At 37.5% G+C, this 20,164-nt stretch overlaps 1 protein-coding gene across 1 annotated transcript in view; it reads left to right on the top strand.

Annotated features, from left to right (window-relative positions):
• The window catches only part of ARHGAP10 (Rho GTPase activating protein 10), a gene marked incomplete at its 5' end in the record, with an annotated part of 156,700 nt that overhangs the window by 54,076 nt on the left and 82,460 nt on the right, over positions 1 to 20,164 (top strand). The window contains 7 exons of the mRNA XM_080639076.1: positions 2,770 to 2,841; positions 6,148 to 6,249; positions 9,296 to 9,406; positions 11,677 to 11,781; positions 15,124 to 15,253; positions 16,911 to 17,017; positions 18,622 to 18,716. Of these exons, the coding sequence (XP_080495202.1) occupies positions 2,770 to 2,841; positions 6,148 to 6,249; positions 9,296 to 9,406; positions 11,677 to 11,781; positions 15,124 to 15,253; positions 16,911 to 17,017; positions 18,622 to 18,716 (722 nt within the window). The remainder of the gene's footprint in view (positions 1 to 2,769; positions 2,842 to 6,147; positions 6,250 to 9,295; positions 9,407 to 11,676; positions 11,782 to 15,123; positions 15,254 to 16,910; positions 17,018 to 18,621; positions 18,717 to 20,164) is intronic.

Genomic DNA, 20,164 nt, shown 5'->3' with positions numbered 1-20,164 from the left:
CATCTGTTAGCAAAAGTTTAAGTTGTGCAAAAAGAGAAATGTGTTTCTTTTGGAAGAAGGAGAGGCTTGGTTTTTGTTTAATGATAGAAGTTACTGGCAACAGTGGAATCTGTTTGTTGGCAGTCGCTAAGGGAACGTCCCATTTTGATTTAAAGATTATTTTCTGCCTCAAACAAATTCCTCTAGTGGTTCCCGTGGTTAATGCTGCACAGGAGTCTAGCGGACCAAGTGATTTGCAGCCAGCCCTGTTGGTTTAGTAACCACAGCCTTTTTTGCCCTTTTTCTTTTTTCTTTTTCTTCCTTTTTTTTATTTTTCTTCCTGTTACATGAAGGTGCTGTGTTTTTCTTTGGCTCAGACTTCATGGTCAGCATACATGCACTGCCTGTTGTCCTTGTGTTTCACTTTTCTCTGTAAATGTTCAAACAACAAATAAGCAACTTGTTAGATATTAATTCTTGCTTTTTGACCATTTAAGTGTTCAGTTTCTACCTTTAAATGCTTTTAAATGGTTCCACTAACCATGGTGCTCTTACCTCCTGGCAGCTACTGTCATCCTCTCTTGTGGAGGTCTCACGGCTTTCTTACTCACTTTGTCATTATAGAGAAAATAATTTAAACTTCTTCAAGTTTGCCAACACAGAAGGACGATTCTGTGATTTTCACAAGCAGTTCTTCAGTCTGACTTATGCGAATCTTTCAAGTCAGTCCTCAGGCCCTTCTGCTATGTCCAGGAAACTTTCTGGTGTTGGATCTGATTATAAATCCAAATTATTTTTTCCTTTTGTCTCCTAGGAATTTCCAGGAAAGTTTTGTGAGCCTGACAAAATTTGAAAAACCTGAGTATCCTAAAAACTGCCCTGGAGACTCCTGGGAGCTGCTCAGATAGTTAGGATATATGTGCCCTGATTGCCAGGTGGATTAACTTCTTCCTAGAACAGCTTGGCTCCTGTTTGGTGTGTTTGGCTGCCCTGGCTCTCTGCTGGTGGGAGTGGATGCAGCTCAGGGAATGAATGGCTCTCCAGCCACCAAAAGCATTCCTACATCCATGGGATGAACTCTTCAGGATCTCTCTTAGCTGGGCTAGAGATGTGGTAGAAGTTACTCTGTTGTCCTTCTCCCATCCTTCAGCTCAACACAGTGCTCTCCAGTGGTGTGGTTAGCTTGGTGCTGCTGTACGCTTTAGAAAGACAAAACTGTCAGGTTTCCTGTTTGTTTGGTGTTTTGTTTTGTTTTTTTTTTTTTGTCTCCCACCATGGGTGCACTGAAGGGTTCTTGAAGTGTTTGTTGGTAAAATCAGGATGTAGAAAGAAAAAGTTTGGGCCACAGGAACAAGTGCTCTGAAGTTAGGAAGTATCTGTGACATGGATGACTGCAACATGCAGTTTGGCACAGACGTGCCCGATATTTGGGTTTTCAGTTAGCTACATAGGTTAGCGTGCTGCTGTGAGTGTTTTAAAGTCTGGGTTGCTCTGGTTACAGTGAATTGGCAGGACGACTCTGGCAGGATGACTCTCCCTGTGATCCCTGCATGGCTCCAGGGATGGGTGGGAGCCTGCAGTGCTGTTCAGATTTGTGTTGTGCCAGATCTCTAATACATCCCACTTGTGTTTTATGATAAGAGCTTTTCAGAAGTATTCCAGAAGGATGGTTTAAGCCTGTGTTGTTTTATATGGAACTTTTCACATTTGAAGGGGGTGAGTTGGAGGGGGGGTGTGTGTGTCGGAATTAAGAGAGAAAGCCTTCTGTTGTATTTAGGATGTATCAGGGAGCTCTGCCTGGACTTCTGGCAGCTCAGCTGCGTGGCTGTGTTAAGTCCAGTCCTGGGCATGATTTACTGTATGGGTCTGCCTTAGGACTGAGACCATGAGGATCCCACCTGCTCCTCCACACCTCCAACACTTGCCATCTTTTCTGTGCTGCTGTTGCATTCAAGAAGTTCCAACTTCTGCTGAAATTTCAAGCATTTTTTAACTTTTAAGTCTTGTTTGCACCAGACCCACTCCATCTCCCGTGAAATTTCATGTGATCTAGAGACTGTGTTTGCTGGCCAGATCTAATAAGCTACAAGTTTACTTACAAGAGCATATTGCGTCATTTTTCTTTCTCTTTAGTATGGCTATGAGGCTGTTTATCGTAAGTACACTGGTGGATGGATGCTCACCCAGTCCACTAAACTTTGTGTTCCTTGACTTTACACCTCTTGATTTTATAACTTAGATTAATTTAAGGTGTTCTTAAAATACTTAAATGTAAATATTTTAAAATACCTAGATATCAATGCCTAATGGCTTTAACTGTGTGTTGAAAGGTTTATTTGATACTCTGTATCTATTCTGCAGTTGTTTGTAGTGTTTGTTGTGCAGAAATTGCTGTGTCCCCAGATGAAAATCGTTTGTCCAGTGTCTCATTCTGGTGTTTGGTCATTGTGAATGTCAACCTGATCTGTGAGACTGCACAAATAAAGCAGTTGCAGTTCAGCTGAAATTTCTGCTTTTGTTTTGGAGTTAATTTTCTTGAGAATAGATTTAAATAAGGGATAGAAAATTGTAAAGCTTGAATGAGCTCAGAGATGTGGGTTTTATTTTTTTATTTTTTTTATTTTTTTTTATTTTTTTTTTTTTTAGGGCTTAGGACTCCTGACTTGTGTGCTTCTCCTTTATTTTACATCAGAGCTTGCTTGCTGCCTTCTTTTTATTGCTGGTGCTAAAGTGACTCATCAGTCTGGCTACAGAAACCTAACTCATGCTTTTTTTTTTTTTTTTATTTAGGCACTCAGTGTTACTGAGACTCTGATCAAACCTTTGGAAAGATTTAGAAAAGAGCAGCTAGGAGCTGTGAAGGTTTGTCCTGCCTTGCCTTTATGTTGTTTGTTTAACTTCTCTGCTTGGATTACGTTGCAGTAATGACATGTAATTGGCGGAGAGATACTGTTGTTTACATTTCACGTATTCACACTTCCCCCCCTCACACACTTTGAGGGCTTGCTTCGGAATCAAATGGAAAGTATGTTTCAAGAAGAGAAGAATGTGTCCTATTTTCCAATCCCCCTTATCTCTTGTATCTGGAATGGGAGCAATCCTGCTAACAGCCCGCCCCCCCTCCTTCATGGGCAACTCTGTTCTGCTTTGCATCTGCTTGCAGTTGCACAATCAAAGGCTGAAAAATATTAATTAGTCAAAAGAGCTTGCTCATTCTTATTCTTTTAATTATATTTTTGCAACCTGCAAGGTGAAAATTGCCTTATTTTATTGCTTCGAGTTGCTTCTGTATGAGTGGGAAAAAAATGGGGATGGAGAAGCTAAAGACAAGATCCATTTAAAGTTGTTTTTTTTTTTTTTTTGTGAAAAGTGTTCAATTTTTTTTTTTTTTAGATTGTCTCTATGTTATGTCTAGTAAAAAAAAAAAAAAAAAAAGGGAGGGGGCAAAGTAAACTTCACGTTTTAAATACAGGGTAGCTTTGGATAAAAGTAACAGGGACAAATTTGGCCTCTTCCTACCTTCCTTCTTCCAGGGAGAAATTTAAATGCTCATTTTTAAAAAAAAGGGGACAGGGAGGAGAGACAAAAGAATATTTAATACAGTTTCCTGTTGCAAAACTCAGTTCATGCATTGTTAAACTACCACTCTGCAGATGTTTTATTTTACAACTCTATGACTTCATCAGCAGTGATACTTGATAGTCAAAATGGTGTTTCAGTTACGAGAGCACTATACATTCTGACTTGGGCAAGAATGATTAACATGTTCTGAATATGATTTCAGTGTTCAGGAATGAAAAATGCTCTGTTTGTAAATCATTGCAGGTCAATAGTCCAATGAGCTCTGTGTAGTTTTATGGACTTCTGAATATATCAGGCATCCCAACCAACATACAGTAAGAACTTGGTCTGCAATATAGGGATTCTTCCAAATGAAAAGAGAATTCATTCTAAATGTAACCTATTGTCATAAAAGCAGCTATAATGAATGGATTGTTTCAACAGTCCTTTCGGTGTTAAAGAACATTGCTGGATTTGGAGTGAGAGCTCCTAATACTTTAGAATACCTCATTATGTTCACTCATTTCTTAGTCGGAATTCTCTCCCTGATGTTTTTAACATGACAATTTACATTCACAGTCTACATCTTGAATTTTATTTGGATGAATGTTTCTTCCCTTATGTCCCTGCATACTGTTCTTGTGAAGTTGAAGCTCCTATTTGTGATTTAGCCATTTTTTTCTGTTTTGTGGACAGAATTCTCAGTGACCTTAAAATAGAACAGTCTTGCATAATCGTGTAACATTGAAATAAAAATCCTTCAAATAGTATTTAACTCTTGGAATATCTTAACTGCATGCTTATTGAATAAAATCAAAGTACTAACACTGGAAATATAACACTGCTTAGCTCTGAAAACCAGGTTATGGCATGTAGTAGTGAAATATATCTGGAACAATTTGTAGTATTTGCATTAGGAAGAATTTACACTCTACCATTACAAAATAAAAGTTGAATCTGCTGCCTCAGATTCTGTGTTTTACATCCCTTGCTGATGAAATGGTCTGAGTTAGGCTTAAGAGGAAAAAGAAAAGAAAAAGAGTTTGCTCAGTAGTGCTGGAAGCTGAGACCTTTATTGAATTACCCCTTAGTAAAAGGTGTTGTGCTCTAATCCCGAACTACACATGTGAAATTTTTGGCTTTGCCTGTGTAGAAGTCTATAGAGCTATTGTTTTTACTTTTCCTGGCAGCACCCTAAGGTTGATGTGTCAACAGAAATTTTGCTAATATAAGCACAGATCACTACTCCCCATTCTTCCTAATTTCCCATATGCTGATAATGGCCACTGTAATCACACTAAAACCATATGCTTATCTTAATGTTTCTGGGTTGGTAAGTATGATGTGGCTGCTTTTTTAAAGGAAGTTCTTAGACTTAGAATGGAGATAACTCCAACATTTTCGGTAAAAGCCCTTGCTGAGAAGCAATCTTAAACAAGTTAGATCCTCTTCAATAGAATGCCATCTGCAACATCCAGTTGTTCAGAGAACAAGAATGTATATCACTTACAGTATTAAAAATGAAAGTTTAAGAGAAAAATTAGAGAAAGTATATCTGTAGAGTCTAACCAGCATGGTGGGTAGAATATGTTTAAATGAAACATCAAATTGACAGCTGATGGAAAATATTTTAATTGAACTGATATCTTTCTGAGAAGTAAATCTGTCACTTCTTGAATATGTAATTAAATACTTGATTTTACTCATTATAGGTAGTTTTCAACTGCAATTTGTTATATTAAAAATAGCTTCAAAACTGGTTGGTTTATTTAATCAATACTGATTTCTGTCTTACCACACAGTCAGGAAACTAGAACTGAGGAAATGAAAGGTGTTTTTTAGAATCTCTCCTCCTAAATTAGATCAGAGAACTCAGATTTCCTAGAAGCATTTACTGACTGTCCCTCTTCCAGTACATTGCTTTTAATGATTAGAAAAATGGGTTTGCACATGTAAATGATACTCATGTGTCTCTGAGAGTTTCTCTTTTGCTAGCATGATTTTATGTTTTATGGAGATTTTTCTGTAGTTTAAAAAATGTGTTGGTTTTTCTTTTTTTCATGGGTGCAGTTAACAGTCTGGTAGAAGCAGAAATTCAGCACAGAGGTCTTTGTGTGGCTTTAAAAATCAAGAAATTCTATGGAATATGGAGCTGTGTTTGCTTTGGGTTTTGAATTGTGGAACCCTTGGAACTTTTTCCCTGGAAAGTGTGTTTGCTGTTTTGTTTTTGGTTTTCTTTTTTTTTTTTTTTTCCCAGTAAAACTGATATTTCCCTTCAAGTCTTATATTAAAAAACAAGATGTGGATGATTCCTAACAATATTGAAAAAAATGCAATAAATCAAGAAGAGGTGGTTTTCTGAGGATTTTATAACTTAGAAGGTGTAGGCATGTGTGTGATAAGCTTCACTGTAATGATGCAATGGGATTTTCATTTCAAGTTAGGCTTTAAATGAATTTGAGAAGTGAGTTGGAAACAAACTTTTAGTTTAGGAGCTATGTCAGTTTGTTTCTCTTTGTTTCTGATAAAATAGAATTTTAGAAGAAGAAAGAGGCTTTTCTTACATTTTTTACATATAAATGAATGTTACTTTGTTTCTGTGTCTAGGAGGAAAAGAAGAAGTTTGATAAAGAGACAGAGAAGAACTACAGTTTGTTAGAAAAGCATTTGAATTTATCAGCTAAGAAGAAAGAGCTACAATTACAAGAGGTATTGTCGCCTTTTTTTATGCAAGCTAAAAGCTCTTGAATAAGGCAAATGTGAAACCAACATATGTAGTGGTAAAAGAAAAATTTCTGTCATAGGTTGATATTTGCTAAACTTAGTGGTGTACCCTTACTGTTTTCTGAGTCAGGGACATTACTTGGTATGTGTAAGAAGCACTGAAATTCATGTTAACTTTTTTATACAGTTAATAGTAAAGTGCAAGTGTATTATGAAAAACTCCATTTCTTATGAGGCTTTACCATATTATGTGATTTGCTTTGCATTGTATGTATTAACTAAGTGTCCTGTGTTAATGCTTTATGCAAAGTTCAGCAACACTTGAATTCTGGAAGGAACTGGTTTTGTGCTTTTTCTTATGTTTTGAAGATCTGTTTTTGTCAATTAATGCTACAAAAAAGTTTGTTGACAATTTATAACTTAAAACCAGATCTGTTTTGCCTGGCATTCTTTCTGTCCCCATGGGTTTATTATCATCATCCTTATTTGTAATAGCTTTTATTTCAGGAGCAAAAGCAAAATATTATGTGAGAAGACAGCAGAGAAATCTTGCAGAAACTTGCTCTGAGCGGGATTTTTTTCCCAGAAAAATGTAATTATGTCAGAATTATTAATGCTCAGTCTATTAATACCTTGTGTCATTAAACACTTAATGTTTTCCTCAGAGAACTCTACGCTCGGCCCTCTAACCCACCATAAATAATCTATCCCATTTCTCATTAAAAATGGTTAGTGTAGCTGGCAAGTTATCTGGTAGCTTAAGAACTCTGATTGTCCTTGAGTTTCATTAGAATGTTACTTCTCCGTACGATATTTGCAGCATACTCCTTCATAGGTATAAAGAAGTTTCTTTTGGGCAGCTGAGCTGTCTTGGTGAAGTTAACGGCCAAATTCTCGTGTCAGGACCTGTACTTTAATCAAATTGGTCAGCTATTAAAGAACCTGATGCAGACAAAATAAAAAAGTATTAATTATGATCTTGATGATATCAAGAACCGTATTTCCAAATCTGAAACGAGACCTAACCTCAATGGAAAAACACAAAATGCCTGCAAGAGGCATTTTGAAGCTGTGTCAAATATACGCTGAAGTTTTAAAGCATTTGTGAAGACTAGAATGAGCAAATAGGTTTGTTTTAAATGTCCTTCAAAGTTTCATGAACAGAAATTCTGAAATTCTTCAGTCAGGCTCTTTACTTTGTACATCTGATTTTGGAGTATAATTGTGTAAGCAATTGAAAAAAAAAAATGTACCTGCAGCATGTTGTCATAGTGCTAAATAGGAAAAGCTTTCTTGCAGAAGTGTAGAAAATAGGTGTATATAATTGCATGGGAGCTTCCTAATTTAGTATTGTATGTGGCTAGTTCTGTCAGTTCCTGACTGGAGTAAATAAAGGCTGCAGGTATAAATTTGACAAAAATTTGGTGAAAAACATACCATATTGTGGCGTGTCTTACATTAATGTAGCTTTTGACTCTCTTAGTGGAGGAATATTCCTGAAATTTCACTGAGGCACAGTGTGTGTCTTATTTCTGTATTTCTTCGGCAGTACACAGGAGAATTCAGAGGAATTAAAATGGTTGTGTTGGGTATTGTATTCTTGGGGGGGGGCAACCAAACCGGTAAACAACAACAACAAGAAGACAGCTAGAAACAGGCTTAGGTGGGGCTTTGATGTATATAGGTCTTACTATCAATTAGCCAGATGTCCTAGTAGACCCTCTTCATACTCTGTTTCTATGGTGTCGTGGTATCCTTCAGTATATGTGTATATCATCAGAAGCTTTCCTAAATTCTCAAACAATTCATGTGTTTCGTGGTTTATAGGATGCATCAAAATGGCTTGGCTCTTTGAAACACCTTTTCTTACTGTTGTGCGTATCAGTGCTTTATTTGTTTAATGGTATTTGTTGTCATGCCCCTTTAATTGCTGACAGACTTCTAGCACAGAGCAGTCAAGAATGTCTTAAGGCAAAACTGTCTTAAAGCTAATTTGACTTATCCTCTTAAAGCATAGCATTCGCTGTTCTGCCTGAAGGATATAGTCTCAGTATTTAAGAGAGTCTATGATAGTAAGTCTGGTCCTTTCACCTACCCCCTTCTCCATTGTCTTTTGAAATTTAGTGTAGATTTGCTAAGTCTTGGGCAAAGACTTAATGTTAATCACTTGAGAGTATCCCAGTGTAGCATTTCTTTAATGTATTTTAATAAAGTTTTCTGTTACCGAGTTCTTGAAGTTTTATAATTAAGGAGACGCATGGACCTTAAATAACAAGTTCACAAAATAATACATACATGCTAGAAAGGTAAATATTTATGTACAGATGAATGGTAGCAGAAGTATAAGTGTTCACCAGCAATATGGTGTTGGCATTTCAGCAAAGCTTAGCTAAAAATCAGCTACAGCTAACAAGGCTGCATTTTTAACTATTTGATGCTCTGTGGAAACTTGTGAAGTATCTTACCCACAAATGAGCCTATTTTTTTTTTTTTTTTTTTGAATATTCATTTTTATTGCTTCTCTTGCCAGAGTCAGCACAGGTGTGGCATAGGTACAGTAGCATTCTGCTGTTTACAGCAGTTATTTGGGTTCTAGAGTAAAGCCTGAAGTACCAGCAATGTGGTTTTCAATGGTAACTTCTTCAGTTTGACTGGAAAGATGATTTCCCTCTTTTCTAGTGAAAGATGCTGCTAGCTCCCTCTCTGTTTGGGCAGGCACCATTTCAGTGCTGTTAAAGCTGTGTACAAGTAACTGCTCTAATATATTTGACTTAGATTTTGTAGAAAAGAAGCTTGAAGAGGTGTTACTGGAATGTTTCTAAAAAATTAACCTCATGATTCAGAACAACATATGTTACCTAGTAGAAAGAAATGGCTGCTGCCATTTGAAAGTACATGAATGGTGTAACAGAACAAATCCCAGTCTGGAGAAAATTATCTTATCATTTGCCACTTGTATGCTATACATGTGTCATTTTGAAGCTGTCTGCAAAATGTCTTTGAAACTTCATTAGGTGTATTCTGTGTGCAGGCAGATAACCAAGTGGAGCAGAATAGAAAACACTTCTATGAGCTATCCCTCGAGTACGTATGCAAGTTGCAAGAGATACAGGAGCGGAAGAAATTTGAGTGTGTGGAACCTGTAAGTATCAGTGAATTCAGCCTGTCCTGTCATTCATAAGGGATGGAGAAGGAATGCAATTGGACAAAAGCCAAGGAGCTCTCTTTTCTGGGAAAACACATGCAATTGTGTGACTTAACAGAATGTAAAGCACTCTTGTTACATCTGTGCAAATTCCTAGTACAGATATGCTTAACCAGGCATCTCAAAGCTTACCTCAGTAGTTACAGTTCATTTGAATACACTGATGTTGGTTTCCAGAAAATGTGTGAAATGTTGCACTGCAGTACATGCAAAAACCGTGATTTGTGGTATGAGATACAATATTCATGAAGATAATGTTAGGGTCAGACATTTTGCATCTCTGTTTTTTTTTTTTTAACCACTGAAGTGTTATTCCTGACTAATGTAAGGAATTTTGCCTTCAATATGAAGGTTGCACTTAGAGGTCTGTTAATGGAGAACTGTAGATATACATCAGAGTGTGCTGCTGGCTAAAAAGCTCATAATCAGGTAGGCTGATAAGGTTGATTTCAATTGCAGTTGAATCTGTGTGGAAATCAAGGGGTTCCACTGGATTTTAGTGAAAATCTTACATGCTGGGGCAGGGACTCTTCGTTAGGGACTGTAGTGATAGGACAAGGAGTAACGGATTCAAACTTAAACAGAGGAAGTTTAGATTAGATATGAGGAAGAGGTTCTTTACTGTGAAGGTGGTGAGGCTCTGGAATGGGCTGCCCAAGGAAGTTGTCAATGTTCCATCCCTGGCAGTGTTCAAGGCCAGGTTGGACAGAGCCTTTGGTGACATGGTTTAATGTGAGATGTTCCTGCCCATGGCAGGGGATTGGAACTAGATGATCTTAAGGTCCTTTCCAACACTATTTCATGATTCTATGTACTGAGCTGGCTTATTTAAATCTCTGAGAAGAGCTTATTCTAAAGTTTTCTAAGCGCGCATTAGATCTGAAGTATAAATGCAATTTTGTGAAACAGCAAGAGAATAGTAGTAGTGAGTTCAAGGGAGGGTAGATTATGGAAGTGATCTCCATTCACTCGTGTTTTGAAGTCTGTGTTTTTGGACCAAGTCTGTCCTCTTACCAATATGATTATTTTAATGTAATAATGAAATAATGAAAATAGTCCCTAATGACCCTAATCAAAGTAGTTGGTCATTATGGAGTTAATGACCTGTGTATTTTAATAATATATTAATAATGTATTAATATAACATATCTTAACATAGTTTATTCCTGCATGAAAGTGGGAGTAAATTGCTTTAAATATATTAGTTTTGAGGATTTTTCAATAAATACAAAGCTTTGGCTTCAGTTCTTGTGTTTCAAGCCATTTGAAGTTTCCTCAGAGACAGCCAAATTATGTGTTTGCAACATGTCTCTCTCCCTTTCCTGAGAGCTCCCTCTGGATAGGGCTGAACTTTGTTCAATTTGTATTTGAAGTTTACACTAGGGTAATAAACTGAAATTAGTTAGTACCAAATTCTTATCCCCTTTCTCTTTCATAATGCTTTAAATTGATGTGGATTTTTGAATTTATTTTTTAAATTACTTCAGACTTTATTAAATAAGTTCTTCAGTTTATTCTCTTTATCAAAGAGTTGTTATTTCCTATGCTACTTGCTTTTTCCCAGCAACCTAACCAAACAGGAGAGGTAAACAGTAGTGTACCTCACCCTATTTCAAATATAGTATAACTCCTTCATTCTTTTAAATTGAAACACTGAAGTCAGAAACTGTAATGTGGATCATTTACTGATTCTGACAGAGGGTCACATCTGAATACGAAAAGTAGTGATGGGTAAAGTTACTGAGGAAAAGCTTCTCTCTTTGAACAAACCAGATGACTCTTATTGAGAGTTATCTCAATGTGGTCTTTAGCTAGGTAGGGAATTGACCAAGGGAGAGGTGACTAAATGACAGAATGATCATTACCTCCTTATGCACAAATATTTATTCCAGACATCATTGGTCTCTGAGCAGTTGCAGGAAAACATTAAATAGGAAAGTTTGAGAGATAGGTAAATATATATTACTTATAGTCAAATTTATCAAGATCAGTTGTGAAATTCCAGAGACAGGACTATCCAAACATCTCTGTATACCTAGTTGATATTTGGGTCAAAGTTGTTACTCATAAATTGTAGGTATTAGTGGAGATTTGCTCTATAAGAATCATTTTCTCATCTCTCATCTTCCCAAAAAATGCAATGTGTGTCAGTTGTATTCTGGTAAATTGAGTTTTTCATTCTAACAAGTCTTTTGTTTGTATTTCAGGTGCTATCATTTTTCCAGGGTTTGTTCACTTTCTATCATCAAGGATATGAACTTGCTAAAGACTTCAGTCATTACAAAATGGCCTTGCAAATAAATATACAAAATGTAAGCTGAGATTGATATTTATTCCTTCCTATTTTTTTAAGCAAAATCGTACACTTCAGTTACTGTATGTACAGTAATTGCCAATACATTCCTCGATGTTAGTGCGTTGTCTGTGAACTTCGGGTATATAGTGCCATCTCCTGGCTAATCAACCGCATCACTGAACAGATCATCGCTAATTCCAGTGAGTTTTTTGTCATTTGTAATACTCCCCTAAAAATCAAACATGAAATAAAAGGCTCCTGCTACTTTTTCTAGTTTTTTATAGAAACAGAAACATAACACAAGGACCATCATAAAAGAGTCTAACAGTGAATGAAGTCTGTTAAAATACAACGTACAACACTGGAGAATTCAGATGGATGATGAAAGGTCAAGGTTCTCAGTATTTTAGGTGTTTCTGTTTGTCTAGAAGCTGACACGTTAGAAGCTGAAAGGTACAAGATTCAGTAGAGAGAGCCTCATTGGATATGGAAGTGATTTGAGAGTTGCCAGTACAGCTGTACTAATTGCCATCCATTTCATTCAGGTTGTCTTTATTCTGAGAATTATGATGTAGTTTTTCTCTCCACACCTTGCCTCAGACCCTGCCTTCTTCTCACACATACCACACACACCCCCCCAAAAATGAAAGAAAGAAGAAAAAAAGAAAGAAAAAAACCCAGCCTTGTAGCCCAAGCTCTAGTAAACTGGTTCTTCCAACAGTCTTTTTCTCCTGTAAAACCCCTCTCCTGTATCTTCAACTGGATTCCCCCTCACTCCCAGGACTCCTCTCTTTCTGTGCTCAACCCTGCACAAGGATCCTTGCAGACTTGACCATGCTCTTGTGCCCTGCAAGCAAACCTGGCCTTTCCTGGGAAGAGGAGCAATGCTGGTGCAGCAGCTGTGGTTAACCCCTGGTTAAGCTCAGCTTTTGTCATACCACAAAGGCAGATAGAGGTTTTCTTGAGGTTTCTGGAAACTGTGGTGCTCCATCCTGCCATTCCCAGGGTGCATTTCACACACTCAGATTTGTGATCACTGTGCAGCTAAGGCAAAGGTGCTGGCAGGATCATTTAGAGCATCTGACTTCAGAGTGATCAGTGCTCATATGGGAAGGTTTAAATGTGAATGCTCTGTTGCTATCAGTTTTTTGCCTTTGTCCTGAGCTCAGAGTATAATTTTTTTTAATGCAGCTCTTCTAGGAAATGATGAAAAAGAGCTTAGAAAATTGCTTGGAGCCTTCATAATGGGTTTATGTGCAGGGCCTAACTCCAGAATTTGCAGGCAGATATGACCTGAAATTGAGATGATGGATATGGGGAGGGTTCGGAACAGTGGTTTTGCCTGGAGGTAAGACGAAAGTTGTTCTTAGTCATCATCTAAAGAATATCTTCAGCTTTCCTTTATAAAACATATGGGTATGGGTGGCTGCTCTGACCAGCTTGCATACACTGTGTTTGTGGCCATGAATAAACTCAAGCATAAATCTGGAATTTGAATGTACAGATGGCTAGTCAGGAGCATAGTGTTAACTGTCTGTGTACAAGAATGGACACTTGTGTATTTGTCAGTGCATGCAACTCTATGCTTGTCCTGAGTTAAAAAATAAAACAGGTGAGGCAGCATTTTAAGAAGCTCATCCATTTTCAGAAAAATAAAGGTGCTCTCAAAAATCAACAGGACACACCAACATGCATCTTGGAACGATGTGCTTTCCTCAAAATACATGTATCAACTGAGGAAAATACTAGCTCAGAATTTACATGTGTGTTTTGGATTCATGGAATTTGGGCAAGCAGCTTATGGGGGAGAAAACTAGGTATTACTATGATTGTTTGGGGTTTTGTATTTGCTTACTGGCCAATTGCTAGTGCTTTTCAGACCAAACAAGAGTTTCTTGTGTCAGGTGTGAGCTGCTCTGTGATTTTGTGTAGTCCTGTTGTGTAATTTGTGGATGGTGTGGTTACTTTGTTTTTACTAATATTCTAATAAATATTTCTCCTGTGGCTGTTTGCAGACTTTGGGATGAGTGACATTCACGAATAATAATCAACTGGACTTTATTTTTGTTTGCTTGTTTTTATGCTTCTGCTTGTATGTGATCAAAACATTTAGCGTGTATATAGTCTCAGTGTGTAGTCATTGTTGGTGCGCTTCCTGTCGCTTTTTTCTCAATAACCACAGAATATCCTCTTCTTCCTGACAGCTAGTATGAATCTCATGAACTAAGCTGACATTTGTAGTAATATTTTATAAAGAAACCTTAATATTCAAATCCAAAGTAATTTTCCACTCGTATTTCACTTCTTTCTGAACAGGCCAGTGCGTTGGTCTGGAAATCTACTCTGGCAACAGACTGACTTGGGCAGGGGGAATAATTAATTTATTACCAATCAAATCAGAGTATGATAATGAAAAATAAAACCAAATCTTAAAAACATCTTCCTCCCACCATTTCCTTCTTCCTAGGCTTTAGTCCCAAACTCTCTACCTCCTCCCCTCCAGCAGCACAGGGGGATGGGGAATGGGTGCTGCAGTCAGTTCATCACATGTCCTCTCTGCTCCTTCCTTCCCAGGGGAGGACTCCTCACATTCTTTCTCTGCTCCAGCATGGGGTACCACTCAAAGGAGGCAGTCCTCCATGAACTTCTCCAGTGTGGGTTCTTCTTCACATGGGTTGTTCATGAGCTGCTCCAGTGTGGGTCTCTTCCATGGGCTGAAGTCCTTCCGGAGCAAACTGCTCCAGCATGGGTCACAAGTCCAGTAAGCAAATCTGATCCAGTGTCGGCTCCTTTCCCCACAGGGCTACAGGTCCTGCCAGGAGCCTGCTCCAGTGTGGGCTTCCCAGGGGGTTGCAGCCTCCTTCCAGCATCCTGCTCAGGTTTGGGGTCCTCCATGGCCTGAGAGAGACAGCCTGCCTCACCATGGTCTTCACCATGGGCTCCAGGGAGACCTCTGCTACAGCACCTGGAGCACCCCTTTCCCCTCCTTCACTGACCATTGTGTCTGCAGAGCTGTTTCCCTGTCATGTTCTCACTCCTCTGTCTGGCTGCAATTGCACAGTTTTATTCCCCCTGCTTTAACTCCATTATCCCAGAGGATAACAGAGAGCAGCCACTGTTGCTGATGGGCTTGGCCTTGGCTAGTGACGGGGCCAGTCTTGGAATTGGCTGACATTGGCCCTTCTGGGAATAGGGGATGCTTTTTACACAAACCACCTCTGTAGTCCCCCTGCTACCAAAACCTTTCTACACAAACCCAGTAGGTTACTATAACTCGTTACTATAACTTGTATTTGTCAGGCAGAGTAAGTCTTTCTTCCACTCCCTTTACTAATGGTTTTTTGCTGTCTTGTTTTAGACACGAAATCGTTTTGAAGGAACAAGGTCAGAGGTAGAGGAGCTCATGAACAAGATCAGAAGAAATCCACAGGAACATAAGAGAGCAAATCATTTCACAATGGAAGGCTATCTCTATGTACAGGAAAAAAGTAAGGTGTATTTTTGTATTCCTGTAGTGCCCATATTGTGCATATAGGCAAGTCTTATTTCTACCAGTAATGAGTATGTAAAGGATCTACAGTTTATCAAGCAGTCAGCTAAGTAGATGTCCAAAGCCTTTAATGGCAGTGTTATTGTGGCTCATAAAAAGAGCATGATGCTGTGTGTCAGTTCTTAGCAAAGGTGACTGGATTAAGAGAAGTTTTATTTGACCAAAGGATGTATTTAATTTTATTTTTAATCCTTTACTAATGACCTCCACTAGGACTGTCAACCATTTCTTGTAGTCAACAACATGAGTTGTCAAATTAACCTCTGAAAATGGGGCTAGTCTAGTATGATGAAATTGACTGTCATTTCCTTGATTCAGTGGCATGCTTTCATTACCTAATTGTGATCATGGGGTCAAATAAAGCAGGCTATATACTAGGAAGCTAGAGTTGAAAATCTTGCTGTGGAAGGTGCATGTCACACAAATCATATCTTGTCAATGCTTTATATCAATCTTCCTCATTCTAGTAAGAAAGCCAAATAAAGGGCAGAGCTCTTAGCCCTCAAGGAATGGCCACAGAGTAATTTATTTTTGTGTTTTGTTATTTTTTTTTCTTTTTGTTAGTTAAATATTTTGCATAAATTTGTGTATTTTAGTTGTGCTCTTATAGAAAGTTTGCTTATTCTGATGAGAGATTTTGCTTTTATGATATTTAATTGATAATTGGTTAAGTAAAGACTTCTGTAAAATGTTCACAAATTGAAGTCTCTACCACATTCTTGATGGCAACATTGGTATGATATCATTCGGAAATAAGTTTTAAGAGAACTAGCAGTAAAAAATTAGAAAAAAAAATCATTATTCTGTGAGATCAGTTCACTGGTCTTTGTCATAATGAGCTTTGGAATCATCTGAAAATATCTGGGAGAGATGGGTATACCTGAAGCTGAGCTGGGGAGGAGCAGGGCAGTGAGACTGTCCAGCTGTCCATGTTAGAAGCAGTGAAATCCTCTGTTAGCTTGAGCCATTTGTAGAAGGGCTTCTCTCATACTCTCCAGAGTCCTTCAGAGCTGAAGATTTCTTAGCAGGCTTTTCCTTTTTAGAAAAAGTAAATTAATAGAAGTGAGGAGATACAGAGGATCAGAATACAAATTGTAACAGTTAACATTATGATGCAAATCTATATCAAGGGGACTGGGCTCATAAGTGAATGTAGGGTGTGCACTGATGAATAGTTTGGACCGAGTTTTGGTGTCAGAAAATGGGATCAGACGTTCATCAGTAGGTTATGTAGAGCTTGTGTTAATCTACAGCTCAAGTTACAGAGTGTAAAACTAGGTTTCCATGATCTGCCTAAATAAAATTTCCAAGGGATGTTTATTTTGTAGGGAAAAATTATTTTGTCTGTAGCAGTGAGACAAATATGTGTTCCATTTGTCATTAAGCATAAATGTGAAATACATGTATCACTTTGTAGAATAGTAAGCACTGATTAACATTTGTATTGCTTTCTGTTATGTTCTTAATTCATTCCTTTGTTTTAAATACTGCATTAGGAATTAAATGGGACTTTTAAATATGATTTTGAAAAGCAGGAGAAGAAAGCACAGGAACTGGAAAAAGTACCTACTGTTTAATGCTTCTGTGTTATGTAGGGCCTGCTCCCTTTGGTTCCAGTTGGGTGAAGCACTATTGCACGTATAGGAAAGAGACAAAGAAGTTCACCATGATCCCATTTGAACACAGATCAGGAGGAAAAGTTGTAAGTATATTTTTATATTCTACTCTTCTATTTGCCCTTTATCAAGATCAGAGGATGTGTCAGATAAGATGTGTCAAGTACTTTCCCTCTCTACCCCTTTTTTTTCTCCTTCATGCTATTCAGTCTGCCATTTGAGGACATTAACCTGAAGTAATGGATGGATGAATAGATAAGAATTCTGCAGACTTTTCAATTGCTTCCTTTTAGAAGACCAGAGAACATGGTACAAATAAAATGCAGTGTTTCACCATTTGAGATCTGGTTTATCCATGAGGCATTAAACTTGTTAAACTATAAATCAGGAAGTTATAAGAGACTTAGAAATTTCTTTCTAACATGCTTCAATCCAGTTTTTCTCCCAGAGATTTAAGTACTAGAAAGGGACTAGAATGGAGAATTTTAATAGGAATATAATTCGTACTGACAACTGATTGTAATTTCAGATATCTTTGATAGCATCTGAAATATTCAAGACCCAAGACTGTTGATCTTTAAATGGCTTTAATTCCTGTTGAAATAATTGGGAATTGAGGGCACTCGGCACCTTCAGAGATGACGTGTTAAATAAGTGCATTAATATGGATGAAATGCATTTTGTTGCAAGGAAAAACGATCTCCAAAGATGGAAAATAATCCTTGAGTCAATATTCCTGTAAATGTACACCCTGCCCTATCTTCAAATTCGGTTAGAAAATCATGTTGTTGGAATTTTATCAGGGTATTATATCCTATTAGTTTGAGCAGAGGGGAGATGGCTTTCATTGTTTTGAGGGCTGTGTATATTTACAAATATATTGATTTTGGAAGAATCTTTCAAAAGCTCTGGAAAATCTGCCATACTGAAAATTAGTGGCATTTGCCTTCCTTAATCATTTCAGTACTTCTGTGAATTTTTTATCACGATTTACTCTAATTCTAATAAGCCATTTTAGTTAATATAGTATGTGTCTAAGCATTCAGCATTCTAAAATGCTTATGAAGCCATTTTTGCTGTATTAAAAGATCTCCCTTTTTGAAACCCACAATGCAATTACTCCTTCAGTGACAACCTCCTATATCTGGAGACGTTGACTAAGACAAGAAATAATTAAAATCTACAGTGAACCTTGATTAAATCCGGCATAACTCATGCAGTGTTCACAGATGAGTTTGATTTCTGAATACGTACAGATAAAATATGATTCTAGTGTTGGTTGATCTTGAAGAAAGGGCTGGTTCTGTAAGCCAGATAAAAGATAGTAAAGGAGCACTCTTTGCCATAAAATGGGACTCATTGTGTGCATATATTGTAACATATGCAAGGTATTTGTATCAAAATATTTTTGTTAGTTTAAATTACTGTGGTAATATGTCATGCTGTAAAGTACAAGCTAAAATGGGCTAAATATATTTTTGTTTACATCCTAAAAGTGACCATGGAATTTATATGCTACTGTGCAGAGACCTGAATGGCAACTGTGAGCAAATTCTTTTGCAAGTGTCAGTTTTCAGTATAGCTTTTGCCATTATTTTAGTGTAAATTTATCTTACTTGGTTTGTATAGCTGGTTTACTGAAGCTTTTAATTACTCGGTCAAACATATAAAACCCTCTTTCTTTTCACAGGGTGATGAGGAACTCTTTGTCCTTACCTATTGTACCAAAAGAAATATAGATACTATAGACAGGCGATTCTGTTTTGACTTAGAAGCTTCAGACAGGTAAGCTCATGAAACACACTGGAAAGGACTCTTTCTAAGTAGTTGTTAACATTACTGTAGTATTACTGTTGTGCTTTGTTCTTATTTTTCCGTGGTCATTCTGCCAATGACCATTGCCAATGGACCATTCTGCCAATGTAGTCACTAGAGGACAAGGCAAGCACTGCCATGGATTTTACTGGATTTTACCTCAGTTGTGTGTAGCAGAAGTAGAGAGGGTCTAAACTGAAATATCTACATCTTATGAACTCACATAAAAGGCATAGGGAAAAATTAGCTACCGTAGTGAAGAAATACGGCTTAAATGGGAGTATGCATAACTGTAGTGGAAGACGACGATCACAATAATAATTCATGCAGTCATGACCATGTTGTATCAACATCCTGCTTTCCAAAATGACATGTTGCTGAATTCTCAGACGAAGAAGACGAAGAAGAGCATTGGGATTTTGCCTTTTTTTTTTTTTTTTTTTTTATTGCTTATTTAAAAAGAGAAGAATGGTTCATTTATTTCACTAAAAGGATCTTACAATTTCTTATGTTTTGTCAATGTTGTAGTCCTCCTTCATTAATGAAGATGAGAGAATCCAACTTAATAGGATACTGCAAATAAATGCTGCTGTAGTAATGTTACGTTCTTGTGATGCAGATTGTATCTGTGCAGAACACGATCATATCTAGCATTACATGTTAGATATAAATTAGTGGACTGTTGGTTGAGTTGTTGCATCCAACCCTTCTGAGCTGTTTTTAAACAGCACATTTGCTCCTTATTTATGCCATTAAATTCTATTCTAATTTATCATGTAGTAGATCTTCAAGTTTTGTAGGTTTTAGGGTTTTTTCCAATCAAATTCATAGTGCATTTCACTTTAAATGCAGTGTGGCCAATGCTCTCAGGCCCCTCTGTCCTATGATTGCTGGTGGTCTGCTAATATGTCTGTGATAAGGATCATATATTCACATGCACAGTCTTAGGTCAGAGGTTTATGCTTGGCTTGCGTGGCCAGTCAAACTGGCCTGCCTGAAGCATGCCTGTTTCTTTGATAAGCAATGGGCAAAGGAATGTGAAATTCCTGTTGCATCTGAAAACTTCCAGCTCTCTTGGCAAATGACAAGATACTCATTTACAACTCAGGTGGCATTTGTTAGAAGTCTACAGTATGGTTTGAAATTGCATTTTTATTTTGAGGAGGATGTGGCTTAGCTATTCTAACACTGTGTCCCAACAGTAAGAAAGGGAGTGAAGATTTATACTTTTGATATCAGCTCCTCTTGGGTCAGTGGATTGGTCAGTGTCAGCAACAGATTTTGACCGAAGTCTGATAAAGTTGCTAAAAGAGTACCATGAGAAACATCAGTCTAACCCCCTCTGTGTGCCACCTCTGTTCAGTAGGGTATCTGGAGTTTGAAAAGAGATAGATGGAGAATAGTATTTCCTTGATCCT

The sequence above is a fragment of the Psittacula echo genome, assembly GCF_963264785.1.
Source record: "Psittacula echo genome assembly, chromosome: 1".
NCBI lineage: Eukaryota > Metazoa > Chordata > Aves > Psittaciformes > Psittacidae > Psittacula > Psittacula echo.
The sequence above is the reverse complement of the archived record's forward strand: the minus strand, read 5'-3'. Positions and strand labels throughout refer to the sequence as shown.